The sequence below is a fragment of the Oryctolagus cuniculus genome, chromosome 6, assembly GCF_964237555.1.
Source record: "Oryctolagus cuniculus chromosome 6, mOryCun1.1, whole genome shotgun sequence".
Classification (NCBI taxonomy): Eukaryota; Metazoa; Chordata; class Mammalia; order Lagomorpha; family Leporidae; genus Oryctolagus; species Oryctolagus cuniculus.
In genome coordinates this window covers 26,182,091-26,201,971 of record NC_091437.1, presented here as the reverse complement: position 1 = coordinate 26,201,971, position 19,881 = coordinate 26,182,091, and the positions used below count along the sequence as shown (strand labels likewise).

General features: G+C 42.7%; 1 protein-coding gene across 2 annotated transcripts in view; it reads right to left on the bottom strand.

Moving 5' to 3' along the window:
- Window positions 1-19,881, bottom strand: part of KDM3B (lysine demethylase 3B) — an 83,741-nt gene that overhangs the window by 32,320 nt on the left and 31,540 nt on the right. The window contains exons 6-11 of one of the 2 annotated variants that reach the window (XM_008255093.4): window positions 18,482-18,556; window positions 15,310-15,906; window positions 8,596-9,841; window positions 7,530-7,731; window positions 5,875-6,089; window positions 5,105-5,257 (exon numbers count right to left, since the gene is read on the bottom strand). In XM_008255093.4, the coding sequence (XP_008253315.1) occupies window positions 5,105-5,257; window positions 5,875-6,089; window positions 7,530-7,731; window positions 8,596-9,841; window positions 15,310-15,906; window positions 18,482-18,556 (2,488 nt within the window). The remainder of the gene's footprint in view (window positions 1-5,104; window positions 5,258-5,874; window positions 6,090-7,529; window positions 7,732-8,595; window positions 9,842-15,309; window positions 15,907-18,481; window positions 18,557-19,881) is intronic. The other variant, XM_017341086.3, reaches the window with a different exon arrangement.

Here is a 19,881-nt window from a genome sequence, read left to right as displayed (position 1 = left end):
TTGTGGCCATTTGGGGAGTAAACCAGTGGATAAAAGATCTTTCTCCAATCTCTCCCTCTCTCTGTCTGTAACTCTACTTCTCAAATAAATAAATAAAAATCTTGAAATAAAAAAGAAGTGGAGCAGCCAGGTCTTGAACTGGTGCCCATATGGGATGTCAACATTGCAGGTGGCAGGTTTACCTGCTATACCACAGCACCAACTACCATATATAGTTTTAAAGTTTATTTATCTGAGAGGGAGAATGACGGGGGTGGGGGGGCGGGGGAGGCGGGGGATGGAGAAGCAGAGAGAGACAGACAGACAGACAGACACAGAGATCTCCTATCCACAGGGTCACTCCCTCAATGCCCACAGCAGCACAATAGCAATCTGGAACTCAACCTGGGTTTCCGACATGGGTGGCAGTGAGCCATCATTGGCTGTCTTCCGGCAGGAAGCTGGAATGCGGAACAGAGCTGGGACTCAAACACAGGCAACACAACATGGGATGTAGACATCCAAAGCAGTATCTTAACTACCGTGCCAACCATCTGCTCCTAAGGTCTTTTTCTACCAATTCCATTGTCATTTTTGGGTTTGTGTCTACTGCTTGCTTTTTTTTTTTCCAGCTTATTGATCATATCATCCTGCTTTTCTGCATACCTGATAATTACTGATTGAATCCAGAGCTTTGTGATTAGCTTTCTGGGTACTGGATTTTGTTGGTAGACAATACAAAGGCAAAAATGGAGGGGATCTCTGGAAATTTCTGGTGTTCTCTCTGGGCAGTTCCTAGTTTTTCTGGACTCTGATTCTTCTCAAACTCTGATCTCTGTCTCAACTCTGAGGTTGCCAGGCTGTTTTAGTTCCCTTTTCTTTTGCTGAAGCCTGCAAATTGACTCTAGGCAGTAAGCCAGGGCAATTGCAGGGCTCACCTTGTCTCCTTTCTCTCACAGATCATATTCCCTATTGCCCAATGTTTCAAACTGTAGTTTCATATATTTTACCTAGTATACTTCTTGATCATGGCAGAGGGGTCAAACAGGAGGAATGGAAGAATTCTAACAGCTAATATTTATGGAATGTGTCGTGTATAGTCATGTTTTTTACTAATCACTCTTTATACAATATAACAACAATTTTGTAAGGGAAGTAATGGAATTACCTTTGTTTTACAGACAAGGAAATTGAGATTCTGAGGGGTTAAGATACCATAGTTGGTCTAACAAGATGTCACAGAAGTAGCTTTCAAATTCTAGCAGCCTAAGCTCTAAATAAATCACTGCTGGGGCCGGTGCTGTAGAGCAGCAGGTTAAGCCATGGCCTGCAGTGCTGGCAACCCATATGGGTGCTGGTTCGAGTCCTGACTGCTACACTTTTAATCGAGCTCCTCGTTAATGCACCTGGGTAATCAGCAGAGGATGGCCCAAGTCCTTGGGGCCGTGTACCTACATGGGAGACACAGAAGCTCTTGCCTCCTGGTTTCGGCCTAGCACAGGCCTAACCATGTGGCCATTTAGGGAGTAAAGCAGCGAATGGATGATCTCTCTCTCTCTCTGTCTCTCCTTCTGTATCTCGGTGACTTTACCTTTCAAAAAAATACATCTTAAATAAATCACTGTTATAATGGTCACACTGTATGTCTGAAGGAAGAATGAGAAGATCAAGGGGCAAGGACTGTTGGCATGTAATAAGATAAATCAGTAACCAAAAGAAACAAAGAATCTGAGTAGACATTCTCCAGAAAAAATAAACAAATGAACAATAAGCACATGAAAATATACTTCACAACAGGGTGTTGTGGGGCAGCAAGTTAAGCTGCTGCCTGGGGTGCCCACATCCTATTTGGAGTGCTGGTTCAAGTCCTAGCTACTCTGTTTCCAATCTAGCTTCCTGCTAATGCATCCTGGGAGGCGGCAGATCCTGACTCAAGTACTTGGGTGCCTGCCACCCTAATGAGATACTCAAATGGAGTTACAGGCTGCTGGTTCAGTGTGGCCCAGCCCTGGATGTTGCAGACATCTGAGGAGTGAACCAGTGGATATATTTTTCTCTGTTTCTGTCTTTTAAGCAGATGAAAACAAATAAAAATAAACATCATTAGTCATCAGGGAAATGTAAGTCAAAACCACAAAGAGATGCTATTTCACAAACAGTATGAAGTCTAACAAAAAGACAAAGAATGACAAGTGTTGGCGTGAATATAGGAAAATTGGAGCCCTCATACATTCTGGTGGTATTGAAAAATGGTGCAGCTACTTTGGAATGCAATTTGGCAGTTCCTCAAAAGCTTGAATGTAGAACCATTATATGACCCAGCAATTCCATTGTTAGGCATAAAACCAAGAACTGCAAACACATGTCCACACAAAAACCTGCACAAAGAGGCTAGCATTGTGGCAGAGTAGATTAAGCCACCACCTGTGATGTTGGCATGCCATATCAGAGCACTAGTTCATGTTCCAACTGCCTTGCTTCTAATCCAGCTCCCTATTAATGTGCCTGGGAAAAGGAAGATGGCCCAAATATTTGGGGCCCTAGCCACACATGAGAGACCCAGAAGGAGTTCCTGGCTACTGGCTATGGCCTGGCACAGTCCTGGCCATTGAGGCCATTTGGGGAGTCAATCAGCAAATGGAAAATCCTCTGTCTATGGCTCTTTCTTTGTCATTGCGGCTTTCAAATAGTTAAAATAAATCTTCAAGGACACAGAAAAAAAAACTTGGATACAAATATTTACAATGGCATTATTTATTTATTTATTGATAGGCAGAGTTAGACAGTGAGAGAAAGAGAAAGAAAGGTCTTCCTTCCATTGGTTCACCCCCCAAATGGCTGCTAAGGCTGGCACGCTGCACCGATCCGAAGTCAGGAGCCAGGTGCTTCTTCCTGATCTCCTATGCGGGTGCAGGGCCCAAGCACTTAGGCCATCCTCCACAACCTTACCAGGCCACAGCAGAGAGCTGGATTGGAAGAGGAACAACTGGGACAGAATCTGGCGCCCCAACCAGGACTAGAACCCGGGGTGCCAGTGCCGCAGGCGGAGGATTAGCCAAGTGAGCCGTGGCGCTGACTAACAATGGCATTATTTATAATACCCCAAAGTGGAGACAATCTAAATAGCCATCAACTGATGAAAAAAATTGAGTGTGTCTGTATTATGGCATATTACCTGCAGTACAAAGGAATGGATTACTGATATGTGCTATATAACACGGATGAAACTTTAAAACATTATGCTGAGTGGCCGGCGCCACGGCTCACTAGGCTAATCCTCCACCTAGTGGCGCCAGCACACCGGGTTCTAGTCCAGGTCGGGGCCCCGGATTCTGTCCCGGTTGCCCCTCTTCCAGGCCAGCTCTCTGCTGTGGCCAGGGAGTGCAGTGGAGGATGGCGCAAGTCCTTGGGCCCTCCACCCCATGGGAGACCAGGAAAAGTACCTGGCTCCTGCCATCGGATCAGCGCGGTGCGCCGGCCACAGCGCGCTGGCCACGGCGGCCACTGAAGGGTGAACCAACGGCAAAGGAAGACCTTTCTCTCTGTCTCTCTCTCCCTCACTGTCCACTCTGCCTGTCAAAATAAATAAATAAGGCCGGCGCCGCGGCTCACTAGGCTAATCCTCCGCCTTGCGGCGCCGGCACACCGGGTTCTAGTCCCGGTCGGGGCGCCGGATTCTGTCCCGGTTACCCCTCTTCCAGGCCAGCTCTCTGCTGTGGCCAGGGAGTGCAGTGGAGGATGGCCCAGGTGCTTGGGCCCTGCACCCCATGGGAGACCAGGAAAAGCACCTGGCTCCTGGCTCTTGCCATCGGATCAGCGCGGTGCGCCGGCCGCAGCGCGCTGGCCGCAGCGGCCATTGGAGGGTGAACCAACGGCAAAGGAAGACCTTTCTCTCTGTCTCTCTCTCTCACTGTCCACTCTGCCTGTCAAAAAAAATAAATAAATAAATAAAAAATAAATAAATAAAAAACATTATGCTGAGTAAAAGAGGCCAAATATTGCATGATTCCATTGATATGATAAGTCCAGAATAGAGGTATCTATAGACACAAAAAGTAATCAGTAGTTACCAAGGATTGGGTAAAGAAGGTTGGGGAATGGCTGCTAACGGGTACAAAGTTTTTGAGGGGGGTGATGAAAATAGAATTAGATATTTGTGATGGTTGTAGAACTTTGTGAATTAAACCACTGACTGTATATTTTAAAAAGGTGAACTGTGGGGTAGGTATTTCATGAAGCAGTTTAATATGCTGCTTGGGACTCTGGCATCTCATATCTGAGTGTCTAAATTCAACTCCTGACTGAACTTCTGATACATCTTCCTGCTAAAGCACAGCCTGGGAGGCAGTAGGCTATGGCTCAGTACTTGGGTACCTGCCTCCCACATGGGGTACTTGGATTGAGTTCCCAGCTACTGTGTTTGGCTTGGCTCAAAATTCACCCACGGGTTATGGCCATTTGGGGAGTGCAGCAAGTAGAAGATCTGTCTTCTCTATCTGCCTTTCAAATAAATAAGTAAAAAGGTGAATTTTATGGTACGTGAATTATCTCTCTATAAAGATATTTTTTAAAAAGGAAGATGAGATATTCTTGGGGCAAGTGCTATGGCATAGCAAGTAAAGCTGCCACCTGTGGTGCTGCCATCCCATACTGGCACCAGTTTGAGTTCTGGCAGCTCCACTTCTGATCCAGTTCCCTGAGAATGTGCCTGGGAAAGCAGGGGAAGATGATCCAAGTTACTGGGGCTCTGCATTTATGTGGGAAACCCAGAGGAAGTTCCTGGCTCCTAGCTTCAGATTGGATGGGCCCAGCTCAAGCTATTATGGCCATTTGGGGAGTGAACGAGGGGATAAATGATCTCTCTCTCTGTAACTCTGCCTTTAAAATAAATAAATAAATCTTTCTTCTTGGCTTATTTTAGCCTTCCCAGTTAGGCAAAGTAATGGCAATCTTAAGGTCTTAACAATAAAACAGTGAAGCTATACAGTTAAGTCCAGAATAGAGGTATCTATAGACACAAAAAGTAATCATGCCCATTCTTGCTTCAATTTCCAAGTGCCATAATTCGACTGACACATACCTACAAAGTTACCTTTAGAATCAACATAGGACAACATATGCTCACCACTGCGTGGACGGCTTTTCCTTAGCCGGTAACAGTCAAGGCAGACCCCAAATCCACATTTGCGACAGACCCAGTGGATGTTGAAGAGAGTTGTTTCACAGACATCACACATCTCCCGTACACCGCGCACAGCTCGCTTCCACGCCACTTTCTCTGGTGGACAGAGAATGAAGTTCAGGTATTAGCCATCCTAACAAGCAGCAAAAGACCCCAATTCCACACTCAAGCTGTTCTAGTATTATAAGGGTTTATGAGAATATGATTTAACCTAGGGTCCACAGAGAATTAATGCTACATGTTAATAAGCAAGATACTATAAAATTTCCCACTGGGTAGTTTGAGATAAGAGGATTCTTCTCCTGAAATTTAGGGTGTAATTTCGTGGTATAATTTTTTCTTGGTTTGGAAAAGGGAGTAGTAGCTTATAGACATGGAAATATGATCAATGTCTGAATAATGTGGGTTCTCCTGTGAAACACGGCACGCATTAGAACTTCATTTATTCAGAAATCATAGGGTACTGTTTACTGAAACTGGTTCAAAGCAAACTGAAAATATTTAGGGCAAACCGCACCCAACTGTCTAAGACTGAATGAGGTCTGTTGGATACAGTTAAAGCCTCTGCTACAGGCTGGTACAAAGAGAAGTCTTGAAGCTTTCATTCATCCACAAAAAATGCCACCTGCCACTTCTCCCAATCCTCCTTTAGGTAAAAGAAAATCAAAGTTTCAAAGTGGGAGTTCCTGGAAGACAAGCAAGAGGGTCCTTACGGTGTGGTTCCACCATCATCATAGCCTCCTTCTCAGACATTACAAGCTGGCAGAACTGGTCCCCAACATTGGCCAGGATGTATTTTGAGGTCTCTAGGTCTATCCCTTCTGCTAGGGAGGAAGAGGGAATCCACAGGTTCATGGCATCAGGATCACTTTGCTGAGGGCTTAGAAATCCCTCCACACGAAGTACCCCCTTTCGAGTGAAGATCAACCTGAGACAGGAAAGCAGACAGTGAAAACACAGTAATCCTTTGGTATCCCGGGGGACTGATTCCAGGGCATTCCCTTCCATTTCTGGGATGCTCAATCCCTTGTATAAAAGGGTATAGTATGTGCATAGGACCTGTATATATCTTCCTACATGCTTTAACTCATCTCCAGATTGTTTCTAATTCCTAATACAATGTCTATGCTATGTAAACAGTTGTTACACTGTATTGTTTGGGGCACAATAAGAAAAAAATCTCTGCATGTTCATCACAGATCTATTTTTTATAGTTGGCTGAATCTGTAGATGCATTAGCTGCGGATACCAAGGGCCAACTGCACAAGCAATGCAAACTAACATGCATCTAAAATACTAGAACCTAAAATGATACTTAATAGTAATCAAGCTAAGAATTTTCACCATATTTAACCAACACAGTACAGTCATCCCTTGGGGACTGGTTCTAGCTCTCCTCAGCATGTGATATAAAACATATGTGAGATACTTGAGATAAATTCGTAGATGCTCAAATCCCTTAGGTAAAATTGCATAGTTTGCATTTAACCAATACATCCTCCTGTGTATTTTAAATTATTTCCAGATTACTTACAATATCTAATACAATGTAAATGCTATGGAAATAGTTTTTAATACTATATTGTTTAAGGAATAATGACAAGAAAAAAGTCTCTGCATGTTCATTTATCAATGTTGTTGGCTTAAATCTATTTTCAATCCATGGTTGAATCTGTGGATGCAGAACCCATATGTATGGAGAGTTAATGCATGCAGAGGACCAACTCTGTTCTTTGCTAATAGAAAAGCTTGTTAACACTCAGTAGGTTTCAATTCTTTAAGAAGCTGTGACCAAAATTATCAGTTTTTTTATCCATCTGTTTTACACCTGCCCCTATGGCACTGAATGTGACAGAAATAAAGACATTAATGTCTCACACTTTATACACTGACATCCACCTACCTCAGGCAAGCCCATAATATTGCCTGACAGTCTGGTTTCCTGGTGCACTCCCTCTCCTGGATAACTGCTTCCTACCTTCTTTCTTTTCAAATCTCCAATATTTATCACTCCACAAGGCCCTCACTTCCTATTCCACTGAGTAGGGAGGAGTCAGAGAACTTCTACGGCAGGCTTTCATCACTCTATTGTACTTTACTGCAACTGACCCCTGTGCTCCCTTTGATCTGCTACTCTGAACTACGGCTGTAACTAAGACTGCTCAACTTCCATTCTCCGAGGACAAAGCCACATGTCACTTCAAAATCCAAACTACTAAACTACAGAGTTTTGGCAAATACTTGAAGCAAATGGGTAAAGGAAAGTGAGGAGGAAGACGGTGAGATATTTACAAATTCAGAGAAGAATTGAAGAATATGCGTCACTAACAAAAACTGGGAATGGAGGCAAAGAGAGGAGTCTGGGTACCTCCGGAAGTGAAAAAAGCGGCAGGCTACAGTAGAATCATCTTGCTCCTGTTCCTTAAACTTCCGATACCGCTCCAGGCGACACTCACGACACTTGTGCAGGTGAGGCGCCACATTGATGCATGACCCATCCTGCAGGAAGGGCTCTCCAGACTGCTTCAGCTTCTTCACTTTGCTCACATCTTTCAGCACTGACTGGCCAACTGTGGCAAGGGAGGGAGAAGAGGATGTCATGAGAGGAAAAATAGAGCCCAATAAGATGTCCTCTTAGGGAAAGACATTTGCCCTGATCTAAGCTACTCTTTACTGCACTACTTGGGCATGTACTCAGTAGGGACCCAGAACGGGAACAAGGAGCCCTTAACTGGGAACTACAGTACATGAAGAATTTGTGGGAAGTGGCCCACTGCACAAAACTCTGACTGTAAATATTAAAAAGCCAAGGGGACAGAAGCCTTTAGTCTCTCAGGATCTGGCTATTCTGTTAATTAATCTTTAGCTCCCATAGGATACAGATTCCTAATGAAAACAGCTAATTTTACCTCCAGATTTTCTCTTGCACACTTTTGGACTATAATCTCACATCAGAGAAAGTTGATGGGAGAGGTGTCAAAATCCTTATGTGTGTTTCACAAGGGAGCAATCTGAGGGGGATTCTCTTTGCTTCATCAGTTCTACAAAAAGCTGCTATGTGGAAATGGAGACCAGTTGTCAATAATGCCTCCGAAGTAAGTTAAAATCGATGGGCCAAGGCGAAGAAAAAAGGGCTAAGATAAACACAAGGAAATAGTTTCTGACCAAAAGTAACACAATGACAAAGATCAAGAGTCCTCTTCTGTGGGATTATCATTATATGGGACAGATATCCCTCCTAGAGTGCTGATTTAGATGCAATCCTGCCCTAAACCAGGTCTGATGAGGGGCCTCTCTGCTGGGCCCTTTTGGCTCTGTAATTCCATGAGATTATAGAACTTTCCACCAAAGCGACGGCCTCTTTTGCACAAGAGCACAACAGGCATTGGAAGCTAATGCCATGCAAAGCCCATGTACAGCCCCAGCAGGATCACCTTTCAGGGGGGCGGTCCGAGGCCGGCCCTTGGGGGCCTGCTTTCCTTTGCCTTTGCCCAGCAATAGCTCAGCACTGCGTTCCCCATTGGGGCCCAGTTTCCCCATCAGGTGCTCCGGAATCCCCTTCAGGCCAGTCTTGGCCTGCAGCTGCTCCTCAGAATCGCTCAAATCTGACAGGTCACTGTTGGTGCTGGAGTCCGAGTCCTGTCTGCAAGCCAAGCTTCGCTCATCCAGTGAGAACCTTTTCACAGCTTCAAAAGGAGCTTTGTTCTCCTGTGAAAAATCTGCCGGGGAGGACAGAAAGCCGCCTGAGTGCCTGCCAAAGACGTTACTAAAGGTTTTGAGGAGGGGATTGTCCTGCTGCCCAGGAGCCACAGTTGGCCTCTCCTCTGTGGGGCTGGAGGAGAGAGTAGGCATCTCAATGGGCTGGGTGAGGCTGCTGGTGGGAGAGCTGGAGCGGCCATTGCCCATGGCAGAGAGGGTTGGGCCCCCACTGGTAAGAGCTGAGCCGAGAACACCAGACACCAGCTTGGAGGAGTCAGTTGTAATGAAGAGGGTTTTCTTCTTTGCTAAAGACGCCGAATCTGCAGAGTGAGACTCGGACCAGCTGGGTGCTGCCTTGGAGGTGACAGTGGTAGCAGAGGAAGAGCTACCCGATGCCTGAGATGCAAAGCTGCTGAAAGGGCTATGTTCGACTTTCTCCACAAATGCCAGGAAAGGGTTAGAAGGCTCTTCTCGGGACAGTTTGGGGGGCTGTAAAAATAGATTTTCATGACTCTCTGGGGTACGGTTATTTAGGAGGCTCCTCGGGAAGGCTGGAGTGAGGGTAGGCATGGACTCTGCAGGCACTTTCCGGTCCACAGAGCTGCCGGCCTTAGAGCCTGGCTTAGTGTCTGCTCCAAGAGCGGATCTGCCCTTACACAGGCCTGAGCTCAGGCTCTCAAGGCTTTGTTTGAATGAGTCCCGACTAGAGGAATCATCAGCCAAACTCTCTGAAACCGTAGTGAAGTAGTTACTGGTGGGTAAAGTTTGGGACATGCATTGAAAAAACAAGTTTTTGGAGAGATCAGAATCTTTCTGAGACTCTGGTGCAGGGCTACAGCCAAAAGAAAAGCCCAAAGGTTTGTTCTCTGTGGCTAGAACTCCATTGGATTGACTCCTTCCACCTCCAAAAGTCAAAGGTTGTGAAGAACTTGGGAGGGATGCTCCAAATCCAGAAGAGGCCAAAATAGAATTTCTTGAATTCTGAAAGGAAGACAGCTTGAGTTAGTGATGCTGGCTACTCAGGATGACCTAAAGATCTCTTTGCTTGACCTAGCTATTGCTGGATCAACATTTCTTGTCAGACGGTTAACTTTTCTCTGTCACATTTCCACAGATTTGTTCTTGGAACTGGATTTTACCAGCAATGGGGAAGAAATCTGCCAAAGACCACAGAGAGGGCATCTTTAGCAAGGGGAGCCAGAAATAGCAAGATGTCATTCATCCTGCCACTCCCTTGGCTGTTACCCAGTTGGCTGGCATGGTTTTAGGTTGTGGCGGCAGCTTCTTGGTATCCATAGTATTACAAAGTCGAGAGACTCCACTAGGGAACTGTGGGAAAGGGTTCCTGAACATGCACAATTTTTAATTTAAAATACACCTAGAGACAGTTGGAAAGAGCAATCTATTTCAATGACCTTAAAAGCTATTAGTAAATGATTTATTTAAGCTACTAAAAACTGCCCATCTTATAAAAAGTGACTTTAGTCCCATGATAAGCATATTAATATATTCTCTTAATTAATTTGGAATTCCACAAGATGGTTCCTTATGGAATGAAGCCATCCATTTATGGGTTCAAGTTAACCTAAAAGTTGAATCTTGATTAATATTATATTTAACAATACTAAGTCAAAGGAAAACATACTATTTATTGAGACCTTTTATTGTAACTAGGAGTTAACAAGACTCTGGAGGTGAAATGTATAGACTGTCAATATCTGCCAAATAAAAATACAGTATAACTGGATAATGAAATGATAAAACACCTTCCTTCCCTTTTACCTTGAAAATGTTAAATTTGGGGGCCGGTGCTGTGGTGTAGCAGATAAAACTGCTGCCTGCAGTGCCAGCATCCCAAATGAGCGCAAGTTCAAGTCCTTGCTGCTCTACTTCAGATTCAGCTCTCTGCTATGGCCTGGGAAAGCAGTAGTCTATGGGCCAAGTGCTTGGGCCCCAGCAGCCACATAGGAGACCCAGAAGAAGCTCCTGGCCTCTGGCTTCAGACTGGCCCAGCTGCGACTGCTATGGCCATCTGCGGAATGAATGAATGCATGGAAGACCTTTCTGCTCTCTCTGCCTCTGCCTCCCTGTAACTCTGCCTTTCAAATCAATCAATCAATTTTTTAAAAAAATAAAACGTTAACTTTTACATGTGAATGATTATGTGGATATAGGACACTTCCACATATATTATAGACCCCAATACATATACACAGAGAGATAACCATAGATATATATGAGCTCTTACTTAATACTTAATTAAATAAAATTCAGATCCTAGCACTTGACTTGTCAATCAGATTACTATAAAAATTAACTTTCAAGTAGTAGAGGATAATATCCCTAAAAAGAAATTTCAAAATATTAGAAATAAAAATTATTCCATGGTGCTTAATGAATATGGGGGTTTCCTTCTGGGATGATGAAAATTCCTGGAACCAGATAGTGGTGATGATTTTATCAGTGTGTATACATGAAATTTAACAGAATTGCACACTTTAAAATGGTTAAAATAGTGAGAGTCAATGGTGTGCAGTAGTGGGAGAAGTGTTGGCCTGCACTGCCAGTATCTTATATGAGCATCAGTTTGAGTCCAGCTATTCCATTTCTTTTTAAGATTCATTTATTTATTTTAAAGTCAGAATTACACAGAGAGAGAAGGAGAGGCAGAGAGAAAGAGAGGTCTTCCGGCTGGCGCCATGGCTCACTAGGCTAATCCTCTGCCCGCAGCGCCGGCACCCCAGGTTCTAGTCCCGGTTGGGGCGCCAGATTCTGTCCCGGTTGCTCCTCTTCCAGGCCAGCTCTCTGCTGTGGCACAGGAGGGCAGTGAAGGATGGCCCAGGTCCTTGGGCCCTGCACCCACATGGGAGACCAGGAGGAAGCACCTGGTTCCTGGCTTCGGATCAGCGCAGCACGCCGGCCGCAACACGCTGCCAAAGCGGCCACTTGGGGGGTGAACCAATGGAAAAAGGAAGACCTTTCTCTCTGTTTCTCTCTCTCTCTCACTGTCTAACTCTGCCTGTCAAAAAAAGAAAAAAAAACAAAAAAGAGAGGTCTTCCATCTGCTGGCTCACTCCCCAACTGGTCGCAATGGCCAAAGCTGTGCTGATCTGAAGCCAGGAGCCAGGAGTCAGGAGCCAGGAGCTTCCCTCCAGGTCTTCCCATGTAGGTGCAGGGGCCCAAGAACTCTTGGGCCATCTTCCATTGCTTTTCCAGGCCATAGCAGAGACTGGATAGGAAGTGGAGCAGCTGGGACTTGAACCGGCACCCATAAGGGAATCCCAGCACTGCAGGCAGCAGCTTTACCCACTATGCCATGGCACCGCCCCCCCAGCTACTGCACTTGTGATCCAGCTCCCTGCTAATCTGTCTGGAAAAACAGCAGAAGATGACCCAAGTGCCTGGACCCCTGCCACCTATGTGGGATCCCTGGATGGAGTTCCAGGCTCCTGGCTTTAGCCTGGCCCAGCCCTGTCCTGGCCATTTAGGAAGTGAACCAGTGGATGGAAGGTAACTCACTCTCTTTCATGCACGCATGTTTGTTTCTTTCTTTCTCTCTCTCTCTCTCCTTCTCTCCTTCTCTACATCCCTAACTCTGCTTTTCAAATAAATCAATCTTCTAAAAATTGGTTAAAATGGGAAATCCTATGTGTATTCATTTTTAAAAAGATTTATTTATTTAATTTGAAAGTCAGAGTTACACAAAGAGAGAAGGAGAGGCAGTCAGAGAGAGAGGTCTTCCATCCACTGGTTCACTCCTCAATTGGCTGCAACTCTGGAGCTGCGCCAATCCAAAGCCAGGAGCCAGGAGCTTCTTCCAGGTCTCCCACACGGGTGCAGGGGCCCAAGGACTTGGGCCATTTTCTACTGCTTTCCCAGGCGATAGCAGAGAGCTGGATTGGAAGTGGAGCAGCTGGGTCTTGAACCGGTGCCCATATGGGATGCCAGCACTGCAGGAGGCAGCTTAACCCAGTACACCACAATGCCGGCCCCTATTTTTTCAACTTAATATTTATTTTCTGAGATAACATTTTTAAGCTACATTATAGTCAAAGGCTCAATGGCTCTACTAAATAAAAGAGTTCAACAACCAAAAGGGGCTGGTGCTGTGCACAGCAAGTAAAGCCTCTGCTTGCAGTGCTAGTGTTCCATATGGGCACCAGATGAAGTCCCAGCTGCTTCACTTTTCAGCCAGCTCCCTGTTAACACACCTGGGAAAGCAATACAAGATGGCCCAAGCCTTTGGGCTCCTATATCCATGTGGTAGCCCCATATAAAGCTCCTGGCTCCTGGCTTCAGTCTCACCCAGCCCTGGCCATTGGGGGGTGAACCAGCTGATAGAAGACTTCTCTCTGCCTCTCCCTCTCTGTAACTCTTTCAAATAAATAAATAACTCTTAAAAACAAAACAAAACAAACATACAGTCTATCAGGAAAACAGGCGAGAGCAGTGTTATGTGTATTTTACTCTAATTAAAAAGAACTAACCAAGCTAAACAAAAGATTTTTTTAAAAGAGTTTTAATTTATTGGTTATTTTTTAAATATGCAAGAGGAATCAACATTCAGGCTCTCTTTTGAGAATGATGCAGAGGTATAAACACCAGGCAGCCTATTTATGGCCAGCCTCCAATTGACATCTGCTACTGAGATGGCTTCAAACACTTTAGAGTTAAAAAATTAAAATTCATTTTCTTCCCACTAACCAATAAGCACTGACTTAAACCCCTTCCCCAAAACAGAGATGAGAACAGACAGACAGAGGCCTGAGGTTCTGCTGTTGCAGGATTTGGCCAGGAGCCTTGACACCTGCATGACTGCAAGGAACTGGCATGGGTAGCTCATGTTACACTACTAAAGTTACCCTTTAAAAATACACACATGAATGAAAAATAATTTGGATGGCCTTTCATTTTCCTTCAAATGATTAAATTCCAAATCCTTTCCTTATAACAGAGTGATGACAAACTGATTTGAACTCAATTTTTAGGACAAGAAGTTTCCTGATGGCTATGTCCTTATTGTACATTAGGCTTTGTAATAGAAGCATTCATTTCTGTACTTTTAAATCATATCCCTGGAGAAGAGTCAAGTTGAAACATTAGCAAAATGACTGTCTCAGAAATTTCTCCAACCTGTTCACAAGAAATACTTTTGAATCTACATTTCATCTACTCAGCTTTGTCGCTTCAATAACAGCAGTTTTCAGGGAATCTCTTCTCAAAGCATATAAAATTTGATCTACTTTGTAAGCCTCATTGACATTCACACTGTCTTTGACATGGAGTTGATTTTAAATAACTCAGGCACATGATGCCTTACACATACAGGAAATCCACATAAAAATCCTCGCTTGATTCTCTTGGGAATACTGGTCAATGACAGAGGGCAAACCATAAACACTGTCAAATTCACATTTACAGGCCTTCTCCTCTTCTGGCTGGACGTACCATTTCCCTCCCCATCCCTATTCACTAGGGATTACCATGTTCATGTGCAGAGGAGGAAAAATCCGATGAAATGTATATGCCATACTTTATCTGGCATCTTCATAGCTGAAATGGTTTCATTTTAGGACGTAAGCGCCTTCAAACAGGGATTTCATTTATTTATTTTATTATATACACTATTTGGCACACAGTAGTTTCCTATATATAATTTTTTAATTATCGTTACACATTTCATCTTTGTAGTTTATATTTTAGCTCAAGTTAATAGTCCCTTTTGGGGAAAAAAAATAAGGCTAGCCCCATAAACCACACTCTGGTGATCAAAATTAGTCAATAAGACTACAAGTGATTTTGATATTGTTTCAAGTTTCAACTGGGGAGCCAAACTGATGTTAAATTACTCTTAAGCAAAGTTTCATTTTAGCAACAATGTATGCAAATCAAATGAACAACAGGGTAACAGTAAACTAGCTACTTGAGATTAATGCCATAAAATTTTCCAAAACAAACCTTTATGGCCCTACCACATGATGGAAAGCAACCTAGCCTCAAGGGAAAATATCACAGAAAATGATGAACTGAAAACAGAATAACAGCTTGTACACATAGCCATAATCAAAGTGTTCACTATCACCAACACTGTAATTCATTAATCTTACCTCTCATAGGTCTGGTGGAGGCTCAATCACTATGTGAACTAAATAGATAACTCAAGTTAAAAGATCCCCCACCAGGTCTATTTTAACATCTCATTACATTGGGTTGTATTGTATAATCAATTTTTGATGAGACTAATTGTTCAGGTAACTTTTTAAGAGCTGAAGAAGTTACTAAAACATACGCATTTGCGTATGAGCAGTAAAGGACTATCCAGAGTATAATTTCAGCACATCTAGGAAATATTGCTTCCCTGTGGCATTTGGGATGTATTCTAGTGTGTTAACATAGAAGCGTGAAAGAGTGACCCCAAATCTTGCAAATCTGCCCCTGAAGCAACTCACCTCTCCTGAGGCCTGCGACCAGCTGCCTTTCTGTTTTTCCGGCCCAGTCCCAGCTGTAAGGCCAGTGTCTGAGATCCTCACTGTGGTTGGCGTGGAGCTGGCGGTAGTGACCACAGCTGAAGCCACCATTCCCTGGCCAACTTGTTCCAGTGTTTTTCCTGCCTCTTTGATTTCGGTTCCACCCACCTCTGGGGCCAAAGGTGTCTGACCTGCGGCTGTAGAATATGGAGTGAAAGGTACAGGTGTGTCCCCACCTACAGGCTCATCCTGCACCACCAGAGTCCTGCCGTTTTCTTTGGTGTAAGTGGCAAAGCGAATGTTGCGGTTAATCTGGGGGACAAATGTAGATGGTGGCTGCTTGGCTCTCTGATCCAGCCCTGGCTCTCCACTGGCATTCCCTCCTTTCCAGGGCCCTCGGCTTGCCTCACCTCCATCGCTCCCATTACTGTCTACTTCACCCCTGTCTCCTTTTAATTTCTTTGATGCAGGGTCACACCCAGAGTCCGAAGCACTTTTTCTCCTCCGGCCATCTTTCCCCTCTATGCTCTCTCTCTTCTTCTTTCCTTTGGAAGATTTTACTGCTTTTAACGTACCCCCCTACAAAACAAAATTCAAAAAAGATTTATTACAAGGGACCTTTCATCTTGTGAAAACCATAAACCATTAGCTTTCCCATCTCTAGAAGCAAAGCAGGCACAGACGCCAGTTCCAATGCCAGCTCTAAGACACACCCTTTGTCAAAAAAGCTCCAATCTTCCTGCAACTCAATTCACACACACACATTCAAAATAACATATATTAAAGGTTAACTCACTTGGTAAACCTCCTGAATAAAACACATTACTTTCTCATATGGACCTTTTTGAGGGTTTTAACAATTTGTTGAATTTCTTTTATAAAATAGACTGCAAGAGCTAGGCTGGGCATTCATACGTTCCTTGATGAAATAATTTATTACATATTTATCTCCTTGTTTGACAGAAACTTGCATTTCAAGTATTGAAATCTCATTTTACCAGAAGTCCCTAAAACCAGCATTTGTGAATCTGTGACCAAAGGAAAAGTAAGTCTGACAGACAGGTTTGTACTGCTTATATACAGATTATAAACCATTAATCTCCAGACCTTACTTCAAAGCATTAAAGGAAGGGGCAGGTGGAAGCAAGTCACCAAAAAGTCAAATCAGTTATATCTTCTAATCATCTCAGACTATCTCATGAAATCTTACACGTCTTATTTGAAGGGCCAGAAAATCTCCAAAAATATCACATTACAAGGGACAATTCTTACCTCTGAATAAAACCCTTCCTTGAGAATGAAGAGAGTATGGGGGAGTGGGACATGGCTAACCTTCTCTAGAGCAATCTCTGCGTGGCAAAGACTTATACTCAGAAGTTTTAGACTGGTGTCTCACTATTTGTTTTGGCTTTGTTCAGGAATGTGTGTTTGGGTGGTAACAAGCTAGTGACACATAGTTATTTAGCCATTCATATTTACCAATTAATTTACTTTTATAGCTCTTGAATATTTAAGATTCTCTGCAGAACTGTATGTTCATTATAATCATTATTATACCTGTTATAATGGATAATTTTTCAAATTTTATATATCTGCTTGCCAGTATATATACATACATATATTTTTATTTGTTGTCTTCATTGCTATCTGTTCTCTTTTAATTTTATTCTACAACTTTAAAATGAAGTGCAAGATTTACTTTCATTTTCCCACATTTCTGGTAGTATTAATCTAAGATTGTCAAATCTATTGTTCAGGAACTGTTTTTTGTTTGTTTGTTTTTGCTAAGCCCTATTTTCAGTTGATCCTCTTTAAAAATTTTATCCTTTCTTCAACGTCTATCACTACATAGTTTTTAATGTTGTGAACTATGTAAGTACGATTAGCAAAATTTGTTCTTGCTTGCTTGCTTATTCATATTCATACTTAAAGGAGATGAGGTGATCACAGATCTCTAAGATAGGTTAATGAAAGCCTGGCAGAACTATCAATAACCATAATTTTCCAGCCAAAAAAATAGTCACATCCTGGCAAAGCCAAAAAGGGAAGAGCCAATCTCTGTTGCAGATCCCATCTCTAATTCATCCAGTCCCCTGCAGAGTCTGACTCACAGCAAACTCTTCCTGTTCATTAGACAACAACTTATAGGTGTGTCTTACGTAGAGCAAGCTACTCACAAGCGAGTAGGCAGCCTAGAACACTGAGATCAGTACTCTCTAGTTACACTCGGCTGGTTGAATAGTACTCTGCATGCAGTAGGTGCTTAATTAACAAATAAAGAAAGTAATAAAAATGGGGCCCAATATACCATTCAAAGTAATAGGTGTTTTCATCCATGCAAACACAGTCAAGAAATTTATTCTATTTGTGGTAATATAGTAGAGAGTAAAGTGTTATTAAATTCATGCTTGATTCTTCTTTTCCTACTCTGTTCTTGTTTTATCAAGTGAAGATTAACTGGATAAAGATGGGGAAGAACTATACACTTAGCAAGAGTGGCCAAGTCAGCAATATTTACAGAAGTGCAAAGATATGATGAGGAATATGTGGACAATTGGCCAACTCAAGGAAATTCACACAGGATTCCCTGATTGGAGTAGGCACAGATTTATAATGTGTGTGTGTTTTTTTTTTTTTTTTTTTTGCTATGATCACTCTGAATGAACCAAGAGTAGACCTGGTTTATAATGATTCAGAGCAATCCAATGTGTGCTGAGCACTGAACCAGGCACCTGTTTTCTTTGATTCTACTTGCGAATACAAAAGGCAGACTCCCTTGGAGCTCACTGCCATCTAATGGGGGGATAAAAAGGCCACATCTGGTTCTTCAATTCTTGTAACTGGGTAGGTCATGAATATCCATGAATGTATTACTGCATATTACAGTGTTAACTGTCCACAATCTTTCAAATATCCCTGTCCTAAGAAAATAAAGCAGTTAGCCCTAGGATTTTAAAAGTAACTAGGGAACACAGACATTATTAAAACAGTTTACTCAAAATAGGTCTTCTTCTTGAGACTATCTCCCATAACTAGACAGACTGTGGGCAGAGTTAAATAACCCAAAGGCATCCACAGAAAACACATGAGAAATCTACATGACAAGACAATGCAAGCTCATGAGTTTGCTCAAAGATTCCATCCATTACCATACCTCACTTTGAGGCGTCGAGTTATCCATCAGCATCACATGGATTAGTCTTGGATCTACTGACTTGATCTCACCACTCTACAGTATCAGCAGGACAGTGGAAATATGAAAAAGGAGGAAAATATTCAACGTTTGTCTACCAAGACATAATTTATATATTTTCTCAATCAATATGATTATCTCTATCATTTCTACTTCCCCATTAGAATGAAAGCCTTATGAGCGCAGACATGTCAACTCCCTCATTTGCTGCTACAATGACCATTGCTATAGTGATAACATCTGAAATAAGGTCTGGAATACAGTAAGTATTCAATTATTTGTTAAGTTAATGAATGAAAGAATTGAGTTCAATGCCGCAGTGTGTCTTTTAGATGTTAATTTCAAATTCTCCATTCTATATGAAACCCAAATCTTCAGTACCGGCAAGCAGTAAAAGTATCACTTTACTATTAAAGGGAAAAAAACCTTTGGTGGGGAGGGATTTGACAAGGTGCCAAATTCATTATGCATATCCTTTGACCAAAACAGTTAAATACCTAGGAATTTATTCCAAAAAACAATAAATGTTCAAAAATGTTCAGTGTTGCATTACTTGTACAGTAATAGTGAAAATACTGACAATGATTTAATGTCCATCAATTTTAGATTAAAGTAGTTATGATATATCCATTCAGTGGAATAGTACACATCTATTTTAAAAGGATGAGACAGATCTCTATATTTACATGTTATATAAAATTAAGTAAAAACGATAAATTATATTACCTTATACATGATGATATTAAAGTGTGACATAATTATGTATCACATAAATATACAATATAGGGGCAGGCATTACGGCATAGTGGATTAATGTCTGTGTCCTATATTGGAGTGCTGGTTCAAGTCCCCATTGTCCCACTTCCAACCCAGCTCCCTGATAAGGCCATCTGGGAAATCAGTGCATACTTGGGCTCCTGCCATCCAAGTGAGAGACCTAGATTGAGTTCTGGGCTCTGGGCTTTGGCCTGGCCCAGATCCAGCTATTGTGACCAGTGACCATTTGGGGAGTCAATCAATAGATGGAAGATCTGTTTCTAGAATACACAACGTATAAATATCATTATATATACAAACACATTCACAAATAGAAATTATTTGGAAGAATATGGAGTGATATTTGCCTAGGCACAGGGGTGGGGAACCTTTTATCTGCCAAGGGCCATTTGGATATTTATAACATCATTTGTGGGCCATACAAAATTATCAACTTAAAAATCAGTTACTATATTTATTGAATTTCGAGCCCTGCCTGTAGTTGCCTTGGCAGGGCCAGACCAAATTATTTCATGGAGTTATACTCTAGGCCCACATGCTATACGTTCCTCACCTCTGGTAGGGGAATGGACAGTTTTAGTACC